The sequence below is a fragment of the Globicephala melas genome, chromosome 17 (assembly GCF_963455315.2).
Source record: "Globicephala melas chromosome 17, mGloMel1.2, whole genome shotgun sequence".
NCBI lineage: Eukaryota > Metazoa > Chordata > Mammalia > Artiodactyla > Delphinidae > Globicephala > Globicephala melas.
This window is the reverse complement of record NC_083330.1, coordinates 38,475,301-38,501,041: the sequence shown is the minus strand read 5'-3', so window position 1 is coordinate 38,501,041 and position 25,741 is coordinate 38,475,301. Positions and strand designations below refer to the sequence as shown.

The window sequence follows — 25,741 nt, the reverse complement described above, 5'->3', positions numbered from 1 at the left end:
AAAAATCTACGTACACATTATACTTTTTTAACAGGTTATTGAGTCACATGATATATCAGTGGCACTCAACACCCGAAAATTGTGGAGCATGCACCTTCATGTTCAAGCAAAGTTGCTCCAAGAAATAGTTCGCTCTTTCTCTGGCACAACCTGCCAGCCCATTCAACATATGTTACGGCGTATTTGTGTTCAATTGTGTGACCTTGCCTCACCAACTGCACTTCTGATTATGAGAACTGTGTTGGATTTGATTGTAGAAGACTTGCAAAGGTATTTTGATTTTGCATTAAAAATTTTTTTCCTCAAGTTGTTTTTGACACAGATTCATTTTTTTTAACTTAGAATTTGGAAACCAGGGTTTAGTGTGCTCAGATAATATGTATACATATAAATATACACATATACAGACACACAGACACATGAATATAGATTAATTTTAATTAGGAAACTTTATGTCATTATTTCATGTGCAAGATATCTTGACGTGTTTCAAGATTGGGGTGTTTGAAAGGTGAGCTGTGAAGTACTCTGATTTAAGAAAATACATTATTAAAAACCTGAATTTACAAAATTTTATAGTAATTGTAAAATGCCAGAGAAGTTGTGATACCCAAGGAATGAAATGTTTTATATAAGATTTGTGTAAGTTGATATGTGTTGAAAAACAAATTATTAAGTAATGCCTTAAAATCAAGAATTTTGTTCACTAAATGTGTTGATTTTATTTCAGCACTTCAGAAGATAAAGAAAAACAGTATACTAGCCAAACCACCAGGTTGCTTGCTCTTCTTGATGCTCTGGCTTCACACAAAGCTTGTAAATTAGCTATTTTGCATCTAATTAATGGAACTATTAAAGGTGATGAAAGATATGCAGAGATATTCCAGGATCTGTTGGCTTTGGTGCGGTCTCCTGGAGACAGTGTTATTCGCCAACAGTGTGTTGAATTTATCACATCCATTTTGCAGTCTCTCTGTGATCAGGTATTTATAGTTATTTTTATAAATTTTTTTTGTGTGTATGTGTTTCTTAAAAGCTTCTCTTGATGTAAATCTTGTCTGTTAACAAAGAGATCGCATCTGTTTCATTACTCTTACTGTTGTTTAGGGAGATAAATTTGACCAGTGAGCCAACAATAAAATGATTTGGTGCTATATAACTTTCTTTGACTTTGTACTTCACAGGTTTCTCTGAATAGCTTTTTTCATTTTCTTTATGAGACACTGTCTTTGGATATTTACTTTATGTGCCATTGTATTCTTTGGGGTTGGTTATGTCTAGTATGTTCATTTTCCTTCTAATTATATTATACACCAATTCACTCTTGAATATTATAGTTTTGTGATTGGTTGAATTAATACCATGGTTTCTTGTTTGGACAATTTTTTAAAAAATCTATTTTGGCTGTGCCCCACGGCATGTGGGATCTTAGTTCCCTGACCAGGGATCAAACCCACGCCCCCTGCATTGGAAGCATGGAGTCTTAACCACTGGACCGCCAGGGAAGTCCCTGGACAACTTTTGAAGGCGTCACAGGCTACTACATTTTAGTGTGTTTCAGACTACTGTGCTATAAACATGTATAAAGACGTTGACTAAAAGTAGTAGTATTTCTTCCTGCTGTTTATATTATTGACTTCCAGTTTATAGTTCCATGAATTAATGAGAATTGTTTTAACTTTTAGAGCCCATTGTTATTGCGATATTTGGAGATTTCTATGCCTAATGGCATTTTAGCTTGTCAGAATGCTCCTACTATCTAAATCAATCAAATATGATTTTTCCAGGCAGAATATTTTTAATAGGATCCCATCATGGAAGATTACCTTTTTCTAGCTAACCAAAACCTAGTTCGGTTACATTTAATACTCAAGAAGGAACATTTTTGGTGTGACTTGTTTTCACAAAAAGGGGATCTGGTAGAAAACAGTTTTGGACCAGGTAAAAAGGCTTATTTTAAGTCTTTATACCTCAGAATGTGCAGTCAACTGGTGTTTGTTAATGTAGTTCACGTTGGGTTGTATGACTGTGATGAGTTACACTTTAGCATCCTAGCTGCCCTGATCACTTAAACCTCTTTCTTGGCTGGCCTCACCTTATTATATTTCCGTTCTATTCAAGCTTTGTTTTATAGTTCTAACCCAAGTTGAATACTTGCTTCCAGTGTGTTGAGGTGATTAAAGGCGATAACACATACTTAAAAATGTTTCTGTAATGTCTGCTTTACTTCTATAAAAAGAATAGTGTGTTTTTAGTTATTTTTAGGTAAACTTGCTGACATTGAAAAACTTGAATTTTAAACGTGTATAAAAACTACAGGAAAATATTGGAAGACTGTGCCTAAATGTTTTTTTTTCTCCATCCATTTCTTTTTGTGTTGTTTTTAATTCAAATATGGATATATTTATTAAAATTTATTTCTCTGATGCTTTCTTTATAAATTAAAAAATATTCAAATGAATGAATAATACAGTAATTTAAAATATTTTAGTACCAAAAGTACTAAGCTAACCATCTGAAGATAGAAATTACACTCAGTGTAATCCAGAAGGAACAATTTTTCAGAGAGATGTTCTTTTAAAATAAGAATACTGTGAGTCAGGCACAGTTGCCAAGTGGTAAGGCGTTGGTCTCATAAAGTAAAATACTGTGAAACAACATATTTGTCTTTATTTCTTTAGGTGTGTATCCTTGTATTAACCTTTATAGAAGGACAAAACAACTCCTTTGTTCTTAATGTGTTTGAATCTATGTTTGGGATGGGACAGTAACCATAGTTTTTTGATAATTACTAATTGCTGTGTATTTCAGAAATAAAAACGTTAAGTGATAGTGACAATCATTTAAAAAAAATGTTTTTTCCCAACTCCCCTCCTCCCTCACAGGACATTGCACTAATTTTGCCAAACTCTTCTGAAGGTTCTATTTCTGAACTGGAGCAGCTCTCCAATTCTCTACCAAACAAAGAATTGATGGCCTCAATCTGTGACTGTCTCCTGGCTGTGCTAGCCAACTCTGAGAGTAGTTACAGCTGTTTACTGACATGTGTCAGAACAATGATGTTTCTTGCAGAGCATGATTATGGATTATTTCATTTAAAAAGGTAATGCTTTATCTAATTTAATATACTCTTGTATTTAAATCCCCCCATATTTATTAATTCATAGCTGTTGTAGAAGGTTGAAGGTATGATTTCTTTCATGTGGAGAAATTTCGTGTTTATGGAAAAGATTCATTAGCAATGAAAATTGCTAATAATAAAATCTTTAGGATTAAAAATATAAATTGAATAGATAGACATTAATGCAGGCATCTTGCAGTATTTAACAAGGAAATCTTATTGTTCCAGGGTCATTAATTCATGCTCTAAGATATTTGTTTTGTTGGTACATTCACTTGTTCTTCAAAGATGACGGTAGTGTGATATTATGGACCCTAAAGCTGAAAGTGCTGATTCTGTGTTTTTTCTCTAGAGGAATGGCTGAGATGAAATTTGTTTGAAATGATGTAAATCTCATGCTGCTCAGTCTCTCAAGTGTAATTTCTGCTCCCATCTCTCTCTCCATGCCCTCATATTTTCTTCACTAGGGAGATAGTGGCTACTACATAGTTTTCCTTGGAATTTGTAGAAGTACGTAGAAATACGAGATAGAAAGGATTAGGAAACATGTATTTGTACCTCTCATTAATTCTTATAACATTGGTTGAAAACTTATGTTCCAGCTACTGTGCTTGGTGCTGGCTGCTACCTTTTCCACCTGCTTAGTCTGTCTATTCTCCTGTATTCTCTCTCAGTTGATGGCAACTGCTGAACATCCAAGTTCTCCCCCCCACCACCTCCCAATCTCTCACCAAAGTCTTTAAATTTTACTTCTTGAATGTCCTTTTTCCTAGTGCCTGGATATTTACTCTATATCCCTTAAGACTCATACATTACACATACAAGAAAACCAAAAAGCTTTCCTTGATTCCTCCATTCCTAGCTGGGTTAGGTGCTTTCACAAATACCCTTTGCATACCTCTGCCATAGCACGATATGTGATGTCGTTGGCTCTGCTAGATTCATGTAAGTCATCATAACCTATTCCCTTTTCTTTCTTTAGCTCTGATCTTTCTGCTGAGCTCCAAGTAACCCATGTATCTGTTTGACATCTCTACTTGGCTATCTAATGGGCATCCAAACTGAGCTAAAGCAGAGCTCTTGATATTCTTGCTTCAAACATGTTTCTGTCCTGCTTGTCCTGGTAAATATTAAACTTCGAGATTCTTGATTCTTCTCTTTTCCTCACTCCCTACATCCAGTCCATCAGTAAGTCCAGTTCATTATGTTTCCAGAATACTTCCTGAATCTGATGACCCTTCTCCACCTCCATAGTTACCACCCGTATCCGGTCCACTCTTTTCTTTCATGACCCATTGCAGTAGCCTCCAATCTTCTCTTCTTACTTCAACTATTGTCCCCCTAAAATACATTTTCTTAGCACTCAGACTGATCTTTTTAAACTTATAACAAGATACGTGTCACTGTTTTGCTTAAATCCTTCTGATGGCTTCCTGTTGCACTGCAAATAAAATTCAAACTCTATAATGATCTTTAAGCCTCTATACAGTCTGACCCTTGCTTATCTCTTTGACTTATCTCATAGCTCTTTTATCCTCAGTTTTGCTCCCTGTCAGGCTCATTCCTACCTCCAGACTTTTTTTTTTCCTAAATGCTTTTCCCCTAGATTCTTATAGGACTTATTTCCTCACTTCACTCAGGTATCTGTATCAATATATTTCCTGTCTAAATGCCTGTCTAAAATAGCCTGTTCTTTGTGTCCCCATTCCTTATTCCCCTTTATATTTTTCACTGTATTTATACTGTTTGACATTACATTATATAGACTTATTGCTTATTTGGTTGTCTCCCTCACTAGAATATAAGCTGCACAAGGACAGGGACTATTTGCTTGACTGTACTCCCACCAGCACCTAGAAACCTGGTTCATAGTAGACATTATGAAGGAACATTTTGTCCACAAATATTTATTGAATGCCCTCTTCTCTGGGCCAGACACTGTTCTAGGTGCTGGGGATTTAGTTAAAAAAAAAAAAAATCCCTGTCTTCTTGATGCTTTCATTCTATTAGAGGTAGACACATGCTAAACATGTAAATAAAATACATAGTATGTTACAGAAAAACATAAAGTAGGGCAGAGGGATAGTGAGTGCCAAAGTGAGGGTGAGAGTTGTCATTTAAATGAAGTATGGGGAGGTGATCAGGGAAGCCCTCACAGAGAAGGTAGCCCTTTAACAAAGAACTGAGGGAGGTGAGTGAAACGTTAATATCCTGGGGGAGAGCCATTGCAAATAGCATGCCTAACTTGTCTGAGAAAAAGCCTTGAGGCCATGGTGGTTGCTCCTAAAGTGAGTAAGCAAGGAGAAAAATGATAGGGCCTAGGGTCAGAGAAGTAATGGGTAGGTGTGGGGAGGGCAGATCATCAAGGGCCTCTAGGTTTACTTATAAGGGCCATTGTAAGGTTTTGAGCAGAGGTGTGGTATGATCTGGCTTTTTAAATAAACAGATCACTATATACTTTTCATCTAGTCCTGAAGCAGGCCCCACTCAAGAAAAAAAATTTTTGAGAGAATATTAGACTTTAAGAAGAATTACAAAAATAATAGTACAGAGTTCAGATATACCCTTCATCCAGCTTACCCTTGTGTTGATGTCATATATAGCCATTGAATATTTACCAAAACTAAGAAACTAAGCTTGTCATAATACTATTAACTAAAATACAGAATTTATTTAGGTTTTACCAGTTTTTCTAGTAATGTTCTTTTTCTGTTTCAGGATCCAAGATAGGATCCTACCTTGCTTTTAGTTTTAATGTATCCTTTGTCTCCTGTATCCTCATTTTTCATGACCTTGACATTTTTGGAGAGCATTTGTAGAATGTTCCTCAATTTAGTTTTGTCTTACGTTTTCTCATAATTAGATTGAGATTATGCTTTATTGAGAAGGATACTACAGAGGCAGTGTACCTTTGTGAGTACATCATATCAGAAAATACATAGTGTATTAGTGATGATATTAACCTCGGTCACTTGACTGAGGTGCTGTCTGCAGGATTCTGCACAGCCAACTTACTAATTTTCTGTTTTTAAGTACTAAACATTTTGAAGAATATACTTTGAGACTATGTAAATGTCCTATTTCTACTTAGAACTTTCGTCCACTCATTTTACTGTCCATCAGTGAATCTTGGCATGTGGCAGTTATTACTGTGGTGTTCTAATAGTGATTTCCTATTTTTCTCATTCCTTTCTCATTTAATTGTCCTTCTGTAAGAAAGAACTCATCACTTTTCCCTCATTTATTTACTTATTTGGGTATATCAATATGGATTCATGGACTTTTTTTTCTTGTATAATAATTGAACACTATTGTTATTTATTTTGTTGTTCAACTTATGTTACTGATTTTGGTTCTTCTTATTGGCTAGAGCTGGGAAATATATGTGTCCTAAATCATGCATATACACAAATCTACGTTTATTTTTTCATCTACTTATTTTATGTATGTGCTTAAAAAATATCTTTCCATTTATCTGTCTGTCTGTCTGTCTTTCTGTATTTCTGCCTGCCTGCCTGCGCTGGATCTTAGTTGCAGCATCTTTAGTTGCGGGATCTTTAGTTGCGGCATGTGGAATCTTTTAGTTGAGGCATGTGGAGTCTAGTTGCGGGATTCGGGGTCTTTAGTTGTGGCATGTGAACTCTTATTTGCGGTGTGTGGGATCTAGTTCCCTGACCAGGGATCGAACCTGGGCCCCCTGCATTGGGAGCATGGAATCTTAGCCACTGGACCACCAGAGAAGTCCCTGTCTGTATGTATTTTTTTAAATGAGTCCATACAGATACTTTGATTCTAATACAATATCAGAAGGTTGATTCTAGCTTTCCCCCTTTCTTTGTAACCTCACCCATGTTTTATAATACACGGTTCTGTGGATTTTGACAAATGAGTAGAGTCATGTGTCTAGCATCTCATTTCCATGCAGAGCTATCTACATCACCCCAGCAGTCCAGTGTGCTACCCTTTTATAGACAACTTCTCTACAAGTTTACCAGCAAAATGCCAGATTTTGGTATTGCTAGTTTTTTTTTTTTATTGTAGATATTCTAAAAGGTGTGTAGTGGACCCCAGTTTTTGATAGACCGTATAAGTAAGGTTCACTTTCTTAAGGTTATAAGTAGAGGCTAGTAATTGGTATAGTCCAATTTTGAACCTTTACTTTTTCCATTAATTGTATTATCTCTGTATTTAATATCATTCCTGTTCGTTGTGCCTTGTCCATTTTATTATTTTATCAAGCTCTCAAGAGCACGAGTCTTCTTTCTCTCTTTTGTATTGCTTTACCCAAATCTTGAAATTTTCTTTTGATCAACTATGAACTGTGTAAATGCATAGAATAATTTTAGCAGGGCTGTATATTGTCATGATTTTGAATACATATCGTGATTGTTTCTTATGCTGAAATCTCTTTATATTAGGGGTTGGTAAATTGTGGGCCACAGGCCAAATCCAGCCTTTCTTGGAACATAGCCAGTATTTATGTGTTGTCTGCAGCTGCTTTCCCACTGTATCAGCAGTTGAGTAGTTGTGACTGAGACTGATGTTTTGTATAGAGAGAAACAGATTGAGTTATGTATAACCCCATAAAGCCTAGAATATTTATCATCAGGCTCTTTACATAAAAAATTTGCTGATGCCTACTCTGTACCCTTAATTTCTTTCTGTCAGATTACAATGTCATAAAGTTAATCATTCTTTGTAGTTACATAAGTTAGGCTTTCTGGTCAGGCTTTTGAGACAGCTATAACCTCACGTTAGAGAAATCCTCAGGTTATAAAAAGTGTAAAAAAGGGAACCTGCAAGTTTATTTTGCTGAGTTTTATAGCGTTATTATTGGGGGAAAATTTTTTCTTTCAGTGTTTTTGAAGTTTATCCTTAAAAGGAGATATCAACTATAAAAAATGCTTTGTTAAATAGTTTGTGTGACAGGTAACACCAAAGTACTTTTTTACATTTTTTGAAATGTAAAATTTTAATTTTACTAAATTTTAGGCTGTCTGAACTGATATAGTTCATTTTTTAAAATTAATTAATTTATTTATTGTTTATTTTTGGCTGCGTTGGGTCTTTGTTGCTGTGCGCGGACTTTCTCTAGTTGCGGCAAGTGGTGGCTACTCTTTGTTGCAGTGCACGAGCTTCTCGTGGTGGCTTCTCTTGTTGCAGAGCATGGGCCCTAGGTGTGTGGGCTTCAGAAGTTGTGGCACACGGGCTCAGTAGTTGTGGGTCACGGACTCTAGAGTGCAGACTCAGTAGTTGTGGCACACGGACTCAGCTGCTTGACGGCATGTGGGATCTTCCCAGACCAGGGCTCAAACCCGCATTCCCTGCACTGGCAGGTGGATTCTTAACCATTGCACCACCAGGGAATTCCTGAGATAGTTCATTTCTTATACTAGATTTATATGCTCAAATTTTAAGAAATTGCCTATTTTCTTTATTTACAGTTCTTTAAGGAAAAACAGTAATGCTCTGCATAGTTTACTGAAACGAGTGGTCAGCACATTTAGTAAAGACACGGGTGAACTTGCATCTTCATTTTTGGAATTTATGAGACAGATTCTTAATTCTGATACAATGGTAAGTATATATATGTATTTGGTATTTCTTATATTTATAAACTTTTACATATGTTAAAAAAATCGCTTGGGTTCAAAAATATCTTGGAATAACGGTTTTTGGAACTTGGAACTAACAGTACTGTTTTTTTCTGTGTCCTCACCCCACTATAAGTACGGGGTTTTGATTTATCAAAAAAGTAGATGTTTAAGAGTAGAATTTATTGAACTCTAATTTATTAGGCATCATTATTAATTTGTGAATACTCTATGATTTACATTTTCTTAAAAGAGAGAAAAATACTACCTATAGTGCATTTATTTTTTTACCTCATTCTTTACATTGAGTTACCTTGCTAGAGTCAGTCAGAATAGTCAAATTTTATCAGTCTCTTAATCAAATATTTACTTAGTGTCACTTAATTGTACATTTACTGGCTCTGTTTTGGATGTTGTGATTTTTGGGGTGAATGTCAAGCTTATTATACTGGAATATTTTGGATCCATCATAGATACAATTAAAGATTATTTCCCTAGCTTTAAAATCTTATTGTTAAAATCTAATTAAAAATTTCTCTCATTAGTATTTATCAAAATTGTGGTATATATTGTGGACACAATTCTAGAAGCCACTAATAGGCCTGCCTTTAAAAAGTGTCAAATAAGTTTGGGAATGTCTCCCAGATGGAGCTCAACTGCACATTAGTATATTAAAAGCTCTAAAAGGCCCTGGATGAATAGAAACTTGCTTTACTGCAATTTAATCCAGTTTTGTCCAAATGTATTGCCTGCAGAATACTTGTGCGTCTGTGTGTGTGTGTATGTGTATGTGTATGTGTATGGCTGTTAACATCCTATGGGTTTGATATTCTGTCAACATTGATTTAAGAAATGCAGCTCATATTTAAGATTTCTGTTTCGAAAGAGTTATCGAGGACCTGTATAGTACAGTATTAACAAAATAAATGTATGTGATGATTTCATAAGAAAAAATTAAATTTACTGTTTAGTATATTTCTCTTAGGCATACAATTTATACTGAGAATATTTCCTCCAGTAAGCCCTTCTTGGCTGCCTGTTGTGTTTGTAGTTATTGTTGTGCCAGTTTTATTGGCAAATTATTATTTGTTCTGTGTCATATGTAGTTTATTAAAGTGATTAAACTTACCAGATGCTTTGATTCTGAAAGATTGGTATATTTAACAGTAGGACTGTAGCTACATACTCTAAAGAGATTTTAGTGTCTTACTTGATGGAAGACCACTTATTAGTCTTACCAGATGCTAAGTGACATGTTAATATCAGTTTGACAGATTTTTTTTCTTTTTTTCATCCAACAAGAAGCCATAACTTTATTAATGATAAAAACAGTACAGATTTCTAACCCAGCTGCAGTTACTCTTTTGAAACACCAAAAAAGTCCCTCTTTTCAGATGGTTACATTGTTAATTTCGTAATAGCATTTACAATATTACTGTTGTTCTTCAGGGCTCAGACTGCCTTTGCTCTTGACACATTTGCTTGTGACATGACCAATTCTGTGTCCTTAACTTCCGCACCTGTTTCATCAGTCTCTTCCTCTTCACTCTCCTCCTCCTGTACAGTTGGAGTCTGTGTGTTTTCTTGAATGTTTGAGACAGCTTCACCTTGAACTTTGAATTTCTCAGCAGCTGCTAACTGTGCTTGCTGAGATAAATCCTTGATCTTGGCTTCCCCCAAAACTATGTAGGTATCTGAAGCTAGGCTCTTGTATACTTCTGGTTTTGTGATGACAAAAAGGACATTCTTAGATTTCCGGATAGTGACTCTAGTAACCCCTGTAACCTGTCGAAGATCCAGTTTGGACATATCCTTCTGTGCCTTCTTTTCACTCTGACTCTGTTTTGCTTTACTGACTGGTTCTTCATTGATTTCAGCTGCTGCTGCCAGCTGGGCTTGTTGTGTGGTTGCCTGTGTAGAATCCTGTTCCTCAAGCTCTGGTACTGATTCATCACTGTCAGATTCTGTTCGAGACCCTGTCTCACCCTGGGACTGTGGCAACTCCTGCTCTGTAGCAGGGACGGTTTCTGTGGCTTCACCAGGCATTTTGTGCGGGGAACATGGAACCAAGATGGTGGCAGAAAGAGAGCAAGTGAGAGCGTGACCCATGCCTGTTGCAGGACAGTTTTCTTAAACGTGTCATCAGTTAAACAGTTTCTAATCAGAAACGACTAACCAGTGTTCATTCATGCTGTTCAGGTTCTTCTGGGCTCTCAGGACTGCTGATTAATGCTTTTATTCATCCCTCATCAATAAATTTGCTTTTCTTACTTCCTTCATTGAGGTCAGTACCACCCTGTTTAATTTCTAAATTCTTTCCCTCTCCCTTAGATTCTTTCCCTGTTCTTTCTACTCTGTTGTATTCTTCCTTAATCAGAGGAAAATATACCCCTGTATCACTTCATTTCTATCTATGAGGTACATCTTACCCCTTTTAATAACCTGCCTGATTCCTTTTCCATCTTCTGTGTTTCCCTCTCCCGTCTACCCTTGCGTTCTGGTGGATAGAATCTCTGAATATCAAAAATCAAATTTGTTATCTTTCCCCATACACTTGGTTCATCTTTTCTGTGCCCTGCTTTTATACCATTGATCTTTCCTGACCATCAAGTTAGAAACCATGAATACTGGCTAACTTTCCCCTTTTGTTCACCATCTTCAGCAGCTGCTCATTCTTGTCAGTTTCATTCACAAAACCTTTCATACTTCATTCCTTATTTTGTATTTCACTGCTATTACCTTGGTTTCTCCTTTTTGCTCCTTTTTGCATAACATTTTCATAACATCCCATAAAATTCACCCTTTTAAACAATTTGGTGGGGTTTAGTATACTCATAGAATTGTGCAACCATCACCACTATCTAATTTCAGAATGTTTTCATAACTCCACAGAGAAGCTCTGTGTGCCCATTAACAGAAACTCTCCATTACTTCTTTCCCCTAGCTCCTGGCAACCACTAATCTCCTTTTCTGTCTCTATGTCAATTTCTGCAAAGAGACTGCTGGGATTTTGATAGGGATTGTATTGAATCTGTAGGTCAGTTTTGGAAATATAACTGTCTTAGTACTATTAAGTTTTCATATTCATGGACATGGCATGGCTTTCCATTTATTTAGGTTGTCTATATTTCTATGATGTTTCGTAATTTTCAATGTGTAAGTCTTGTACCTCTTTTGTTAAGTTTATGCCTCTAATTAAATTGGGAATTTAAAAAATGCTGTTGTAAATGGAATTGTTCCTTAATTTCATTTCTGAATGTTCTTTGCTAGTGTTTAGAAATGCAATTGGTTTCCATATATTGATATTGTGTCCTGAAACCTTGCTGAACTTGTTTATTAGTTCTGAAAGTGTTTTTAGTGGTTTCCTTAGACTTTTCTAAATACGAGGGTATCCTTTCCAATTTGGATACCTTTTATTTCTTTTTCTTGCTTTATTGTCCTCTCAAGAACCTCCATTGCATGTTGAATAAAAGTAGCAAGAGTTGACATCTTTGTCTTGTTCCTAATCTTAGGGGGAAGGCTTTCAGTCTTTCACCATTAAATACAATGTTAGCTATGGTTACTCATAGATATCCTTAATCAGGTCAAAGAAATCCCCTTCTATTCCTAGTTCACTGAGTGTTTTTATCATGAAAAAGGGTGTTGGATATTGTTAAATACTTTCTATGTGTCTATTGAAATAAATGATCATGTTGTCTTTCTCTGTATTATATTTTACATTGATTGCTTTTTACATGCTGAACTGACCTTGTATTGCTGGAATAAATACCACTTGTTCGTTGTGTACTATCTTTTTGATATGTTGCTAGATTCAGTTTGCTTTACTTTATTGAGGAATTTGGGGTCTATAGTCAATAGGGATATTGGTATGTAGCTTTCTTGTGATATCTTTGGCCTCATAGAGTGAGCTAGGACGTATTCTCTCCTCTTTCATTTTTTGGAAGTTTGTGGATTGTTGTTAATTCTTTAAACATTTGGTAGAATTCGTCAATAAAGCCACCTGAGCTTTTCCTTGTTGGAAGCGTTTTTGATACTAATTAAATAGTTTTACTTATAAATCTGTTCAGATTTTCTGTATCTTCTTGAGTCAGTTTCAGTAGTTTGTGTCTTTTTAAGAATTTGTTTCTCTTCATTCAACTACATTACTAACTTGATGGCACACAAATGTTTATATTTCCTTATAAACTTTTTTTATGTCTGTAAGGTTGTTAATGATGGTGCTTTTTTCATTCTTGATTTTAATAATTTAAGTCTTCTCTCCTTTTTTCTCCCCTTTTGTTAGTCTAGCTGAAGGTTTGTCACTTTTGTTGATCTTTCTAAATAACCACATTTTGGTTTCTTTGATTTTCTTCTGTTTTCTAGTCTCTATTTTATTTATTTCTGCTTTAATCTTTATTGTTTCCTTCCTTTTACTTGCTTTGGGGATAATTTACTTTTCTTTTGCTAGTTTCTTAACTTGGAAGGTTAGGTTATTGATTTGAGATCTTTCTTCATTATTAATATAAGTATTTACAGCTATAAATTTCCCTCTGTGCACTGCCTTTGGTATGTCATGTTTTTGGTTTTGTTCCTATCCAAATATTTTCTAATTTTTCTTCTTTGGCCCCTTGGCTATTTAGGAGTGTGTTTAATTTCCACATAATTGTGAATTTCCCAAATTTCCTTCTGTAACTGACTTCTAGTTTTATTCCATTGTGGCCAAAGACCATACTTTGTATGATTTCAATCCATTTAAATTTATTGAGGCTACTTTTACAGCCTAGGGCTATTTTCTATCCTGGAGAATGTTTCATGTGCAGTTGAGAGGAAGGTGTCTTCTGCTGCCATTTGGAGGGATGTTCTATACAGGTCTGTTACGAGTGTTGGTTTATAGTTGTTTAAGCCTTCTGCTTCCTTGTTGATTTTCTGTCTAGTTGTTCTATCCACTGCTGAAAGTGGGATGCTGAAGTCTCCAACTATTGTTGAATTGTCTCTTTCTCCTTCTACTTCTGTCAGTTTTTGTTTCATGCATCTCCGGGCTCTATTGTCAGGTGCATATATGTTCATAATTGTTATATCTTCCTGATGGATCAACCCTTTCGTTGTTATAAAATGTCCTTCTTTGTCTCTAGTAATAGCTTTTGTCTAAACTTTTATTTTGTATTATTGGTATAGCCACTCTAGCTTTATTTTGGTTATTGTTTGTATAGTATATTTTTTCCTACCCTTTTACGTAGAGCCTGTTTGTATTTTATAATCTAAAGTGTGTCTCTTATAGACAGCATAGTTGGATCAGGTTTTGTTTTGTTTTTTACATTCTGCCAATTTTTCCCTTTTGATTGGTATATTCAAACCATTAATGTTTAATTATTGGCAGGGAGGATTTATGTCTGCTGTTTTGCTCTTTACTTCCTACATATCTTTTTGTTTTTCTTTATCTCCTTTTTTTTTTTTTTTTTTTTGCTTTAAACAGATGCTTTCTACTGTGCTGTTTTAATTTCCTTTTTCTCTCTTTTACCTTTTTTAAAGAAGTTATTTTCTTAGTGGTTGCCCTGGATACTACATTTAACACCTTAATTTAATAGTCTCTTTCTGATTAATCCCAACATAATTTCAGTAGTATACAAAAACTGCTACAATATAGCTTTGTTCCTGTGCTGTTATCATACTAATTACATTTTTATACATTGTGAGTCCATCTTCACAGTTTTATTATTATTGCTTTATTCTGTTTTTTAATTCAGATAGGAGAAGAAAAGAGTTACAAACAAAAATACGTTTATACTGCCTTTTACCTAACCTTTACTGACATACTGTTTCTTCATGTGGGTTCAGGTTACTGTCTAATATCCTTTCATGTCAACCAGCAGGACTCCTTTTAGTAGTTTTTGTAGAGTAGGTTTGCTAGTGACAGATTCTCTCTCACTTAAAAAAAAGAATTGAGAGTGTCTTTATTTCTCCCTCATTTTTGAAGGATAGTTTTGTAAGTTATAGAATTCTTTGTTGATAGTGTTTTTCTTTCAGCACTTTGAATATGTTTTCCTACTGCATTCTGCCTTCTGTAGTTTCTGACAGTAAATCAGTTGTTAATATTTTATTAGTTGAGTCACCTCTCTCTTACTGCTTTCAAGATTCTCTCTTTTTTTTTTGGCTTTTGACAGTTTGATCATGATGTGTCTAAGAGTGGATCTCTTTGAGTTCATTCTACTTGGAGGTTGTTGATCCTCTTCAAAGTGTAATGTTTTCATCATATTTGGGTAGTTTTCAGTCATTATTTCTTTAGATATTTTTTCCTGACTCTTTCTTTCTTCTTCTGAGACTCTTTATTATGTGTGTGTTGGTGTTCTTGATGGTACCTCACAAGTCTCTGAGGCTATGCTTGTTCTTCATTCTTTTTTCTTTCTGTTCGTTAAAATGGATAATCTTATTTGACCCTCTTCAAGTTCACTGATTCTTTTTTTTTGCCAGCTCAAATCTGCTGTTGAGCCCCTCTAGTGGATTTTTTTTTTTTTAAAGATTTTTTTGGGGGAGGGCACTTCCCTGGTGGTCCAGTGGCTAAGACCCTGTGCTCCCAATGCAGGGGGCGAGAGTCTGATACCTAGTTAGGGAACTAGATTCCACATGCTGCAACTAAGAGTTTGCATGCCGCAGGCTAAAGATCTCGACACAGCCAAATAAATAAATATTTCCTTTAAAAGATTTTTTTTTGATGTGGACCATTTTTCAAGTCTTTATTGAATTTGTTACAATAATGCTTCTGTTTTATGTTTTGGTTGTTTGGCTGAGAGGCATGTGGGATCTTAGCTCCCTAACTAGGGATCGAACCCACAACCCCTGCATTGGAAGGCGAAGTCTTAACCACTGAACTGCCAGGGAAGTCCCTCTAGTGAATTTGTTGTTTCACTCATTGTACTTTTCCACTCCAGAATTTATATTCAGTTTTTGTATAACTCTTAGCTGTTTATTGATATTTTCTTGCAGAGTACTGTATCAGCCTTCTTTCCAGTTTCCTTCCATTTACTTCTTTGGTACATTCTAAATAGTTTTGTGTGAGTTCATAACTTCCTAAAGCAGACATCGGATCATATCACTCTACCCTACAATACCTTTTCATATCTGTAGAATAAATTCCAAACTTTTTAGCATGACATTCAAGACTATTCACTGTATGGCCAAAAAGTTACCTTTGCAAACACTTCTTCTCCCTTGCTGGGAGCCATCATCCATAAGTCTCATCTACTATATGTATCTCCTTGGCCATGCTTCTCTTAGTTTGTTGCCCTCTCCCTCTCCCTCTCCCCCTCTCCCCCTCTCCCCCTCTCCCCCTCTCCCCCTCTCCCCCTCTCCCCCTCTCCCCCTCTCCCCCTCTCCCCCTCTCCCCCTCTCCCTCTCCCATCCTCCCCCCCCCACCCCACCCTGGTCAAACTATGCCTATTTATAGTGCCTATTTTTAGTGCCTATTTTAATGCATCCCAATTTGTGAAGCCTTTTGATATTACTTTTCTTTCTGTACACTTCACAGCATGTTATTGAATGATTTCTTTTTATAGATCATTTATATGCCTATTTACCATTTCCTACTCCACTATCTGACTGTTAGGTCACTTAGGTCAGAGACCATGTCTTACTAGCTTTTTCGCAGTGTAATTGTACAGTGTCTTGTATAATTTAATAGTTGAAGTGTTTGACAAATGATTAAGGAGATTTGAAATGGTATCACAAATTTGATAGAATTTTCATTTTTCTGAAATAACTGTGTAGCTTAAAAAATCTCCTTAAAAATTCTTTTATTACTTCTCACAGTAATGTATATATAGAAAACATCAAATTGTGATAAATTTGACCTTAGATTTTCTAAGACTACTTTTAATAACAAGTAGGTAGAATAGAATTTAAAATGCATTTTATGTTGTTTAAAACTGTTTCTGTTTATAATAATGAAAAAGCAAGATAGTAGAGGTGAAAATTTTACATCATTCCAAATATTTTAATTAGTTCATAGTTTTTCCCCTCTCTTTTAAAAAACTGATTTTCTTCTGTTTTCCCTGACGTTTAAAAATAATAATCATTATAATACTTTCTGATTCAGCTATACTGAACTTCCCACCTCTGGTTAAAGTGGTATGAAAAACTAAGAGTGAGGAAAGAAGTCAGATAGATGCCTTGATAATTTGTATTCTGGTTAATATACTTATTTCTATAAAATAAATTTAGTCTGTAATTCATACATTTTAACAACATGTAGGGAACAGTTCCTTTAAAGATAACTGTTCACAGTCTGTTAGTGCATTTTAATTGCTTTTAACTCATTTAGTTTAATTTTTAAAAAATAAAACATGAACTAGACCATCGTCAACCTAGTCTTCATTGCTACCTCCAAACAGAGCAGTTAAAACCCTTGTAGACATAATGGTTTATTAATTTCTTATTAAAACTGTATGTTCTCTTCCATAGTACAATGTAAATGACTTCCTCAGTCTAGTGTTTTCTGAAAGGAACAAGTGTGCTTCAAGCACAGTATCAGTTTGAGTGGGAATCTGTGAAGAATAATTTTCATTTAGTTTTCACCGAAATGTGTCCAGTTATAGGACAAATGGTAGGAGCTACAAACAAATTTTTTTTTTTTAACAAATTTTAATTGTTACTGTTAATTTAAAAATACTGACTCTTACATTTGGATTGGTAGGACCAATATTCATGTTGAACCATTTAAAACAGGGCCATGTTCTGAAGATTTGAAACTACTTAAGTGTTCTTTCATATGTGACAATATGGATGGATTTATTGTCATGAACTGAGATTTGTTTTGCCTAGTGAATTTTTTTCACCATTCCCATATTCATTTTATTATGTGGCATACTTTTTTTTTGCGGTACGCGGGCCTCTCACTGTTGTGGCCTCTTCCATCGCAGAGCACAGGCTCCGGACGCGCAGGCTCAGCGGCCATGGCTCACGGGCCCAGCCGCTCCACGGCATGTGGGATCCTCCCGGACCGGGGCACGAACCCATGTCCCCTGCGTCGGCAGGCGGACTCTCAACCACTGCGCCACCAGGGAAGCCCTATGTGGCATACTTTTTAAAGCAGAAAATGTTAACTTTCTGTATGACCGCACATAGTCTTAAATATGATAGTTACTGTTTTCTTTAGTTGTTTGCCTTATCTCCAGAAAAACAAATTCAGCTTTCATTAGTTCTCTGTTATAGCAGGCATTTTATTAACTTGAGTATCAATTAATGTATTACGTTTCCTGCAAGTGCCTGTGTATTTGTCATTGGATATTTTTGTTGAGAAATCTTGGTGCCAGTAATTTGAATACAAGTGTTTACCTATTTATTTTGTGAGTCTTAACTCAAAGAAAACTTGTTTCAGCTTTGAGCTGACTAATTCTTAAAACTAGCCATTCATACTGATGTAAAAACAAAAACATTGAGGGGAAGATTGCAGCAGTCTTAAATATCTGAGTAAGTTTGGAAGCATTTTTTGCAAATTTCTCTGCTCTCAAATTTAACTTGTGTGTGACATTTACAGGGATGTTGTGGAGATGATAGTGGTCTCATGGAAGTAGAGGGAGCTCATCCATCACGGACGATGAGTATTAATGCTGCAGAGTTAAAACAGCTTCTACAAAGCAAAGAAGAAAGTCCAGAAAATTTGTTCCTTGAACTAGAGAAGCTTGTTTTGGTAAAAAAACAAAACAAAACAAAATAAGAAGAGCTCATTCCCAAGACATATTTTCTTCTCAGTTTGACTTGTACAAGTTTTCTTAGTGACTTTTTAAAACAGTGAACTCTCAGTCGGGTATTTATACTCTGAATTAATAATTTGGAGTGAAGTCTTCCATACTATTATGAATTTTTAAAAAAATTTTGTTATGTTTTATTTTTGGCTGCATTGGGTCTTTGTTGCTGTGCGCGGGCTTTCTCTAGTTGCGGCGAGTGGGGGCTACTCTCCGTTGTGGTGCGCGGGCTTCTCATTGTGATGGTTTCTCTTGTTGCAGAGCACGGGCTCTAGGCATGCGGGCTTCAGTAGTTGCGGCGCATGGGCTCAGTAGTTGTGGCGCGTGGGCTTAGTTGCTCCACGGCATGTGGGATCTTCCCAGACCAGGGATTGAATCCGTGTTCCTTGCATTGGCAGGTGGATTCTTAACCACTGTGCCACCAGGGAAGTCCCCATACTATTATGAATTTTAAGGAGTACATGAAGGCAGTACTTTTTGAATTATCTATTGTTTGAATGCAGGGTGCCCCCTGCTACCACTCTTTAGAAGTAACAACAATCATTTTTGGTGTTTGTTTTATTTTAATATATTTAATGTTAAGTTGATAATTTCTTGATGGTGTTCCAAATTTCTTAGTAGTGAAATAACACCACCTTTTCTACTAAAGAGTCAGTAGATGATGGGCATAAATGTTCAGGTTTTACCTGCACCTTCTTATTCTGCTTTTGTTTGTATCTAGGAGCATTCAAAAGATGATGACAATCTGGATTCTTTGTTGGACAATGTGGTTGGACTTAAGCAGATGCTGGAGTCATCGGGTGATCCTTTACCTCTTGGTGACCAGGATGTAGAACCAGTACTTTCAGCTCCAGAATCTCTCCAGAATCTGTTTAACAATAGGTAAAACAAGCAATGTTTTGTGGTTGAATAGATATTGTATATTTAATGGCTGGGATCTAGAGAGGGCCAGCAACTTATTTTTTTCTAAGGGCTAGATAATAAGAAATCTAGACTTTGCAGGCCACATTCAGTCTCTGTTGCATATACTTCTGTAGCTTTTTGCTTGTCTTTTGTTTATTTTAAAAAAGCTTTAAAAATGTGCAAACCATTCCTAGCTTGCAGGCTGTACAAAAACAGGCTGGCAGAATGGGGGTCATAGTTTACTGATCCCTGATCTAGAGGATATGTCTCTTGATCTTTGGAGCACTGTCCTTTTAGAGCATAATGAATATTTAATATGATGAAATTATTCTCTAAATTTGGAAAAATTACACATTGGTACAGTGTTATAAACTTGGCTTTTTGTTTTATTTTATTGAAAGATCAAAATTTGTCATAACAGGATTAATTTCCAAGTTACTGGTTTTTAAGAATACTTAATTCTTAAATAGCTTCTTGAAGGAGTCTTTTTAAGTACAAATCTTACTAATACTTTTAGAGGGTAATATTTTTAATTGTGCTGTTCACATGTTTTACTTAGAAGTTAAGCTAAAATATTTAGTTTTGGAATTCTGCTTTTTAACAAATACTTTCTGTATTCTAGAACTGCATATGTGCTAGCTGATGTCATGGATGATCAGTTGAAATCTATGTGGTTCACTCCATTTCAGGCTGAAGAGATTGATACAGATCTGGATTTGGTATAAGTAATTTTATTACTAAATATTTAGAAAAAAATTCTGTTGATGTTTTTGTTTCTTTGCATATTGTTAGGACTAAAATAGATTATATATTATATGGCTGTTAAAAGTCTGTCTTGGGACTAGTACTGCATTATTTTTATGTCAGTTGCCCACTTAATGGTGTCCAGGACTCTTCGTTTTTATATGCTACCTGTTTTGCCTCTTTCTAGTTAGTGATCTGTATATTTGAGAATGAGTGGAAAATCACATTTTTGCGTATGTACTCTGAAGCACTTTGGTTTCTTATATTTGTAGGGTATAGAATAGTATCCCACAAAATTATAATTAATTCCTATATTTGGGTTTAAAGGGAGGAATCTGCTCTCTTGTGGTATCTGCTCTTAATTTGGGGAAATGTAAAAAATATATTTGTTAAAATAATACAGTATGAATCCAAATGGACATTCTTTAACGTAATACTGAATAGGTAAAAGTATAGTTAAAGATTTTAATGCAGTCTGTTTAATGATTCTCATAGGGAGGACGATTTCAGTCACATCTTATTGTACCATATATTGTTTTTTCTTGATTTAAAAATATATATATTTTTTCGATAACATCAGATTTATTTGTAAATCAAGAGGAAGGGTACTCCAGAAGAAGAGTGGATACTCAAAGAAAGAAATATATTTGGATATTCCCTGGTCCAAAAAATGCTAGTATTCATTATGGACAATAAAACTAAAAGAATGATTTGCTTCATATTTAAGGTGTATTTGGTGTATTGAGAACTCCTTTTCCTTCTTTAAGATATCACATGCAATTGAATTAAAATTGCATTAAACAATTTTTTTTCTTTAGTGTAAGTTGTTCAGTGATTCTTTAGAACTGTAGTGAGAGAAATGTTCTATAATCTGCCCTGTCCAGTTAGCCACTAGCCCCATGTGACTTTTGAGCAATGAAATGTTGCTAGTACGACTAAGGAATTGAATTCTATTTTGATTTAATTAATTTAAATTTAAGTAGGCACTTGTAATTAGTGGTTACCATATTTGGCATCACAGGTTGAAAATATTTGTTCTAACTATGTTGAATCACAGCTGTCTTGAGATGATGGTTATGACCTTATGGGGTTTAGGGAAATTTTTGGTCTTTTAGGTTTGATTAATTTGAATAAAACTTAAACATAATTTTCATTCTTCTGAAAGTTGACTTAGGTTGGAACCTCATTAAATTCATAGAACTAGGAGATCTGTGGCACAGAATCCTTTTATAATATGTAGTGACTATACAAGGCTTGTGGAGTATGTTATTTTCAGATTATTTTGGAAAAGTTCTGGAGATACTCCATTGTTACTTTATATAGAGAAATACTGAGATCCTTGTCAGACAGCAGAGGTTTCCCAGACTAATAGCCCTTCTGTGAGTAGGAATGCTACCTACCCCACCCCCAAATGAAAGCAGCTGAATTCCTAAAGTATTTTTTTTTAAAACTACCAATGGTGTTGGGTTTTGAAACGATGAAGGACCTATCATTGATTTATTATGAGACTCAAATATAGTTTATAGGAGATAAGAATTCCTGTAATCAAATGTTATGTTAATAGTACATTTAAAATGTAATGTCACATTAATAGTTACATTTAAGATATATCTGTGGTTTTGTTTCATTTTTATGACTGCAGGTAAAGGTTGACTTGATTGAGCTCTCTGAAAAATGTTGTAGTGACTTTGACTTGCACTCGGAATTAGAGCGCTCGTTTTTGTCGGAACCATCATCTCCAGGAAGAACCAAGACTACTAAAGGGTTCAAACTTGGGAAGCACAAGCATGAGACCTTTATAACTTCAAGGTAAAATTTCTTTTAATAAAGATCTTGGTTGGGGTCAGATAAGCTTATTTATTTTAATATGTTTTGATAGACACATGACTATTAAAGGAGAAAGGAAGCTGGCATAATACTTGAGTCATGCATATTGTTTTGATTTTTTTTTTTTTTTTGCGCCGTACGCGGGCCTCTCACTGTTGTGGCCTCTCCTGTTGCGGAGCATAGGCTCCGGACGCGCAGGCCCAGCGGCCATGGCTCACGGGCCCAGCCGCTCCGCGGCATGTGGGATCCTCCCGGACCCGGGCACAAACCCGTGTCGCCTGCACTGGCAGGCGGACTCTCAACCACTGCGCCACCAGGGAAGCCCTTGAATTTTTTAAAAGATAGTAATTTGGCCAGGACATACCTGGTACACTTATACTATATTGTTGTACTTAATGAGAGTTCAGAAGGTTTGAAAAAGAGCAAACTGGATTATTTTAAACAATTGTTAGTCATATCAATAAAATGTGAGTACCATTCTTAGCTAGTTTTGTTGTATTTCCCTGGCAAGTCGTAGAGATATTTGCAGTAACAAAATTGGGATAAGAAATAATTGATATATAGTTTTCAGTATTGCAAAGATTGACTTATATTTTCACTGGAAATGTGTAAAGGAGAAAGTTTTCATGGAGTATTTTTGTTTTCATAGTGGAAAATCTGAATACATTGAACCTGCCAAACGAGCTCATGTTGTGCCACCACCAAGAGGAAGGGGCAGGGGAGGATTTGGACAGGGTATACGACCTCATGATATTTTTCGTCAGAGAAAACAGAACACAAGCAGACCACCGTCTATGCATGTGGATGACTTTGTTGCAGCCGAAAGTAAAGAAGTGGTCCCTCAAGATGGAATACCCCCACCGAAACGGCCACTCAAAGTATCTCAGAAGATTTCTTCTCGTGGTGGATTTTCAGGCAATCGGGGAGGACGGGGTGCTTTTCACAGTCAGAATAGGTTTTTTACACCACCTGCTTCAAAAGGTAATGAATTATGTATGTTTTCTAATGAGTTATTCTAATATTAGAATATTGAATAGAAGCAATTCAGATAAAGTATTTTTCTGTTACTAGAGTTAATCTGGCTCTAGGCCAATGGTACTATTTGCAAAGTCCTTTATTGTATAGGAAAAATCATCTTTTAATTTAATTTTTGATTAATTGCATATTTAGCGATGATTTTAAAAGAAGTATTGGCTAATTATTTTCCTTTTTACGTTGAGAATTGTGTTTATCCTTTCTGAATAATATCCATACATAATTTTCACAGTTGTATTTATCAACAGTTCCCTTAGGATTGTTCTGTGTAGTTCACCATTGATTCTCTTATCTACTTGCTTCCTAATGATATATTTAATCTGTTTTAAATTTTTCAAGATTTTAGAGTCTGAGTTCTAAAATATAAACTTATAGAAATTATATTTTACTAGTGGATTGATGACATGTTTTCATGCTTCTGAGTTAAGAGGGTGGGAGCAAAAGAGCATAGGTGTTTACATTAATAATAAACCCATAACTTTGTTAGGAACTGTTTTAAACACTTTGCATGTAATACTCTTATCAACCTGATGAGATAGGTTCTTTTAGTAGCCCCACTTAATAGAAGAGAAAACTTGTCAGTTAGCTGACCAGGACACGTAAAATATAAGTGGCAGAACCAGTATTTGAACCCTGGCAGTCTGGCTCCAGAGCCTCTGCTTCTGACTACATATGATGCTGCCACTCTACCTTTATTCCGTGTACAAAATTTCATAGTTTCTCTTCCATTGCTTTTGAAAATTAAGAAAAACATGTCATATCTTCCTTAATCCAGTTGAAGTTGTGGAAAAAGTAGATTTTGATCATGTTGCCTATGTTTAGGAAACTACAGTCGTCGGGAGGGAACAAGAGGTTCCAGTTGGAGTGCTCAGAATACTCCTCGAGGAACTTACAATGAAAGTCGTGGAGGCCAGAGCAATTTTAACAGGGGCCCTCTTCCACCATTACGACCACTTAGTTCTACAGGTACACTTTCTTCTTACTTGATACTTCTGAGAGAGAGGGAGGTGAATCCTTTTCAGATTGTTGAATGTCATATATTCTCATTCTGGGAGAGAATATTTTAGAATGTAGACATATAATTCTAAAGTCAATTTAATTTTATTTCTGTGAGTGAGTGTCCAATGTACGTCTTCTGTGTAAATACTCAGAATTTTAGATTCTGAACTATGTGTGTATAATGAGTAGTTCCATATTGATGTGCTGTTTTTTAATAGTTCAGTAAAGAAGGGAAATCAATCCTTAAGGTACCTTTTTGACCAAAGTAAACTGAGGTGTCTTCATAGAGTATATAAGTTGACTTTTTTTTTTTTTTAATAAGTTGAGTCTTGAACAATGAAGGTATGAACTGCAAGGGTTGTCCACTTATATGTGGATATTTTAAACAATAAATAGGATCCATGGTTGGTTGAAATCTAGGTTGCAGAGGAAGCTCTGGATATGAGGGCCAACTATAAATTATACTTGGATTAACCCTTGAGTTGTTCAAGGGTCAACTGTATTCTGTTTCTGTTTACAGTATTGTCTTGTGTATGTAAGCATATAACCTTTCCCCCCCCCCCCCAAAACATTCCTATGTCAAGTCCAAAATTCTGGTCAGATGTAGCTTTTGGTTTCAAATGCACATTTTTTGTTTTTTTTTGGCTGCACCACACACCATGCGGGATCTTAGTTCCCCTACCAGGGATCACACCTGTGCCTCTGCAGTGAAAGCGCGGATTCTTAACCATTGGACTACCAGGGAAGTCCCAAATGGACATTTTTTAAATAACAGCTGTATTTGAGATGTAATTCTTATGTTTAGACAATTTACCTATTTAAAGTGGACAACTCAGTGGTCTTCAACACATTCACAGAACTTACACTTGGGTTTTAAAGGAGCAAACAGTAATCCCTGTCTTGGTTTGAGCTCGGTGGTATAGATTAGTATTTATGTCATGGGAAAGGAAAGGATGTTGCAACTAAAAATTATATTCTTTTCTTTTATAGGCTATCGCCCAAGTCCTCGTGACCGTGCTTCCAGAGGTCGTGGGGGACTGGGGCCTTCCTGGGCAAGTGCAAATAGCGGCAGTGGAGGCTCAAGAGGAAAGTTTGTTAGTGGAGGCAGTGGTAGAGGTCGTCATGTACGGTCCTTTACACGATAAAACATTTTTTTGGAACATCCTAAGTGTATATGAACATTTCATGAGGACAGTAAAAATAAAACAAGACATTGGAGGACCAATTTAGACTTAGCAGTTATCTGGATACATCTGAGAGAATATTTTTATCTGAAGAAAGCAAATTTTGTTTGATACCTAACACAAGATTTCAATAAAAATCAAAACTTTGTATGTTTGTATATATTTTTTCCCCTTCTTATATGACTATTTAGAAAATCTCTTAGGTAGAAAATGAACAGTGAAATAACGTTTTTGTTTTAGTGTATTTCTTGCATATACCACAGACGTCCCCAATACTTTCTCAGCTCATGTTGCCCTTTACTGTTTCTATAGTTTTTTCACAATACACCAGGCCAAAAGAAATGCCTAATGATTCCATTTATTAAGCAGTTAGGTGCAAACAACTTAATAAGAATTTAACAAGTAATGGTGGTTGCTGCACAACTTCTCAAACCTTGGAATCAGCTTGAACACTGCCAGTATTCCTGTTCCACTATGATTTTTGCGTAGTACTTACTTCAACTGCTGAAAATTCAGTTTTGTAAAGATGCACTGCCATGGGAAGGAATATAATGTTATCTAACACTGAAAATGTAAACTACCTCGAGCTAGCATTTTGTGTTGTGTCCAACAGATGTG

General features: G+C 35.6%; 1 protein-coding gene and 1 pseudogene across 2 annotated transcripts in view; one reads left to right on the top strand and one right to left on the bottom strand.

Annotated features, from left to right (window-relative positions):
* The window catches only part of VIRMA (vir like m6A methyltransferase associated), a 61,329-nt gene extending 36,048 nt beyond the window's left edge, over positions 1-25,281 (top strand). The window contains exons 14-24 of one of the 2 annotated variants that reach the window (XM_030862894.2): positions 35-270; positions 731-983; positions 2,886-3,103; positions 8,566-8,698; positions 18,224-18,376; positions 19,153-19,313; positions 19,957-20,053; positions 21,721-21,887; positions 22,555-22,886; positions 23,763-23,906; positions 24,930-25,281. In XM_030862894.2, coding sequence (XP_030718754.2) covers positions 35-270; positions 731-983; positions 2,886-3,103; positions 8,566-8,698; positions 18,224-18,376; positions 19,153-19,313; positions 19,957-20,053; positions 21,721-21,887; positions 22,555-22,886; positions 23,763-23,906; positions 24,930-25,084 — 2,049 coding nt within the window. In that variant the 3' untranslated portion in view covers positions 25,085-25,281. The remainder of the gene's footprint in view (positions 1-34; positions 271-730; positions 984-2,885; positions 3,104-8,565; positions 8,699-18,223; positions 18,377-19,152; positions 19,314-19,956; positions 20,054-21,720; positions 21,888-22,554; positions 22,887-23,762; positions 23,907-24,929) is intronic. The other variant, XM_030862896.2, reaches the window with a different exon arrangement.
* LOC115856541 (nascent polypeptide-associated complex subunit alpha pseudogene) lies at positions 10,168-10,780 on the bottom strand (annotated as a pseudogene).
* Positions 25,282-25,741: the final 460 nt, after the last annotated feature.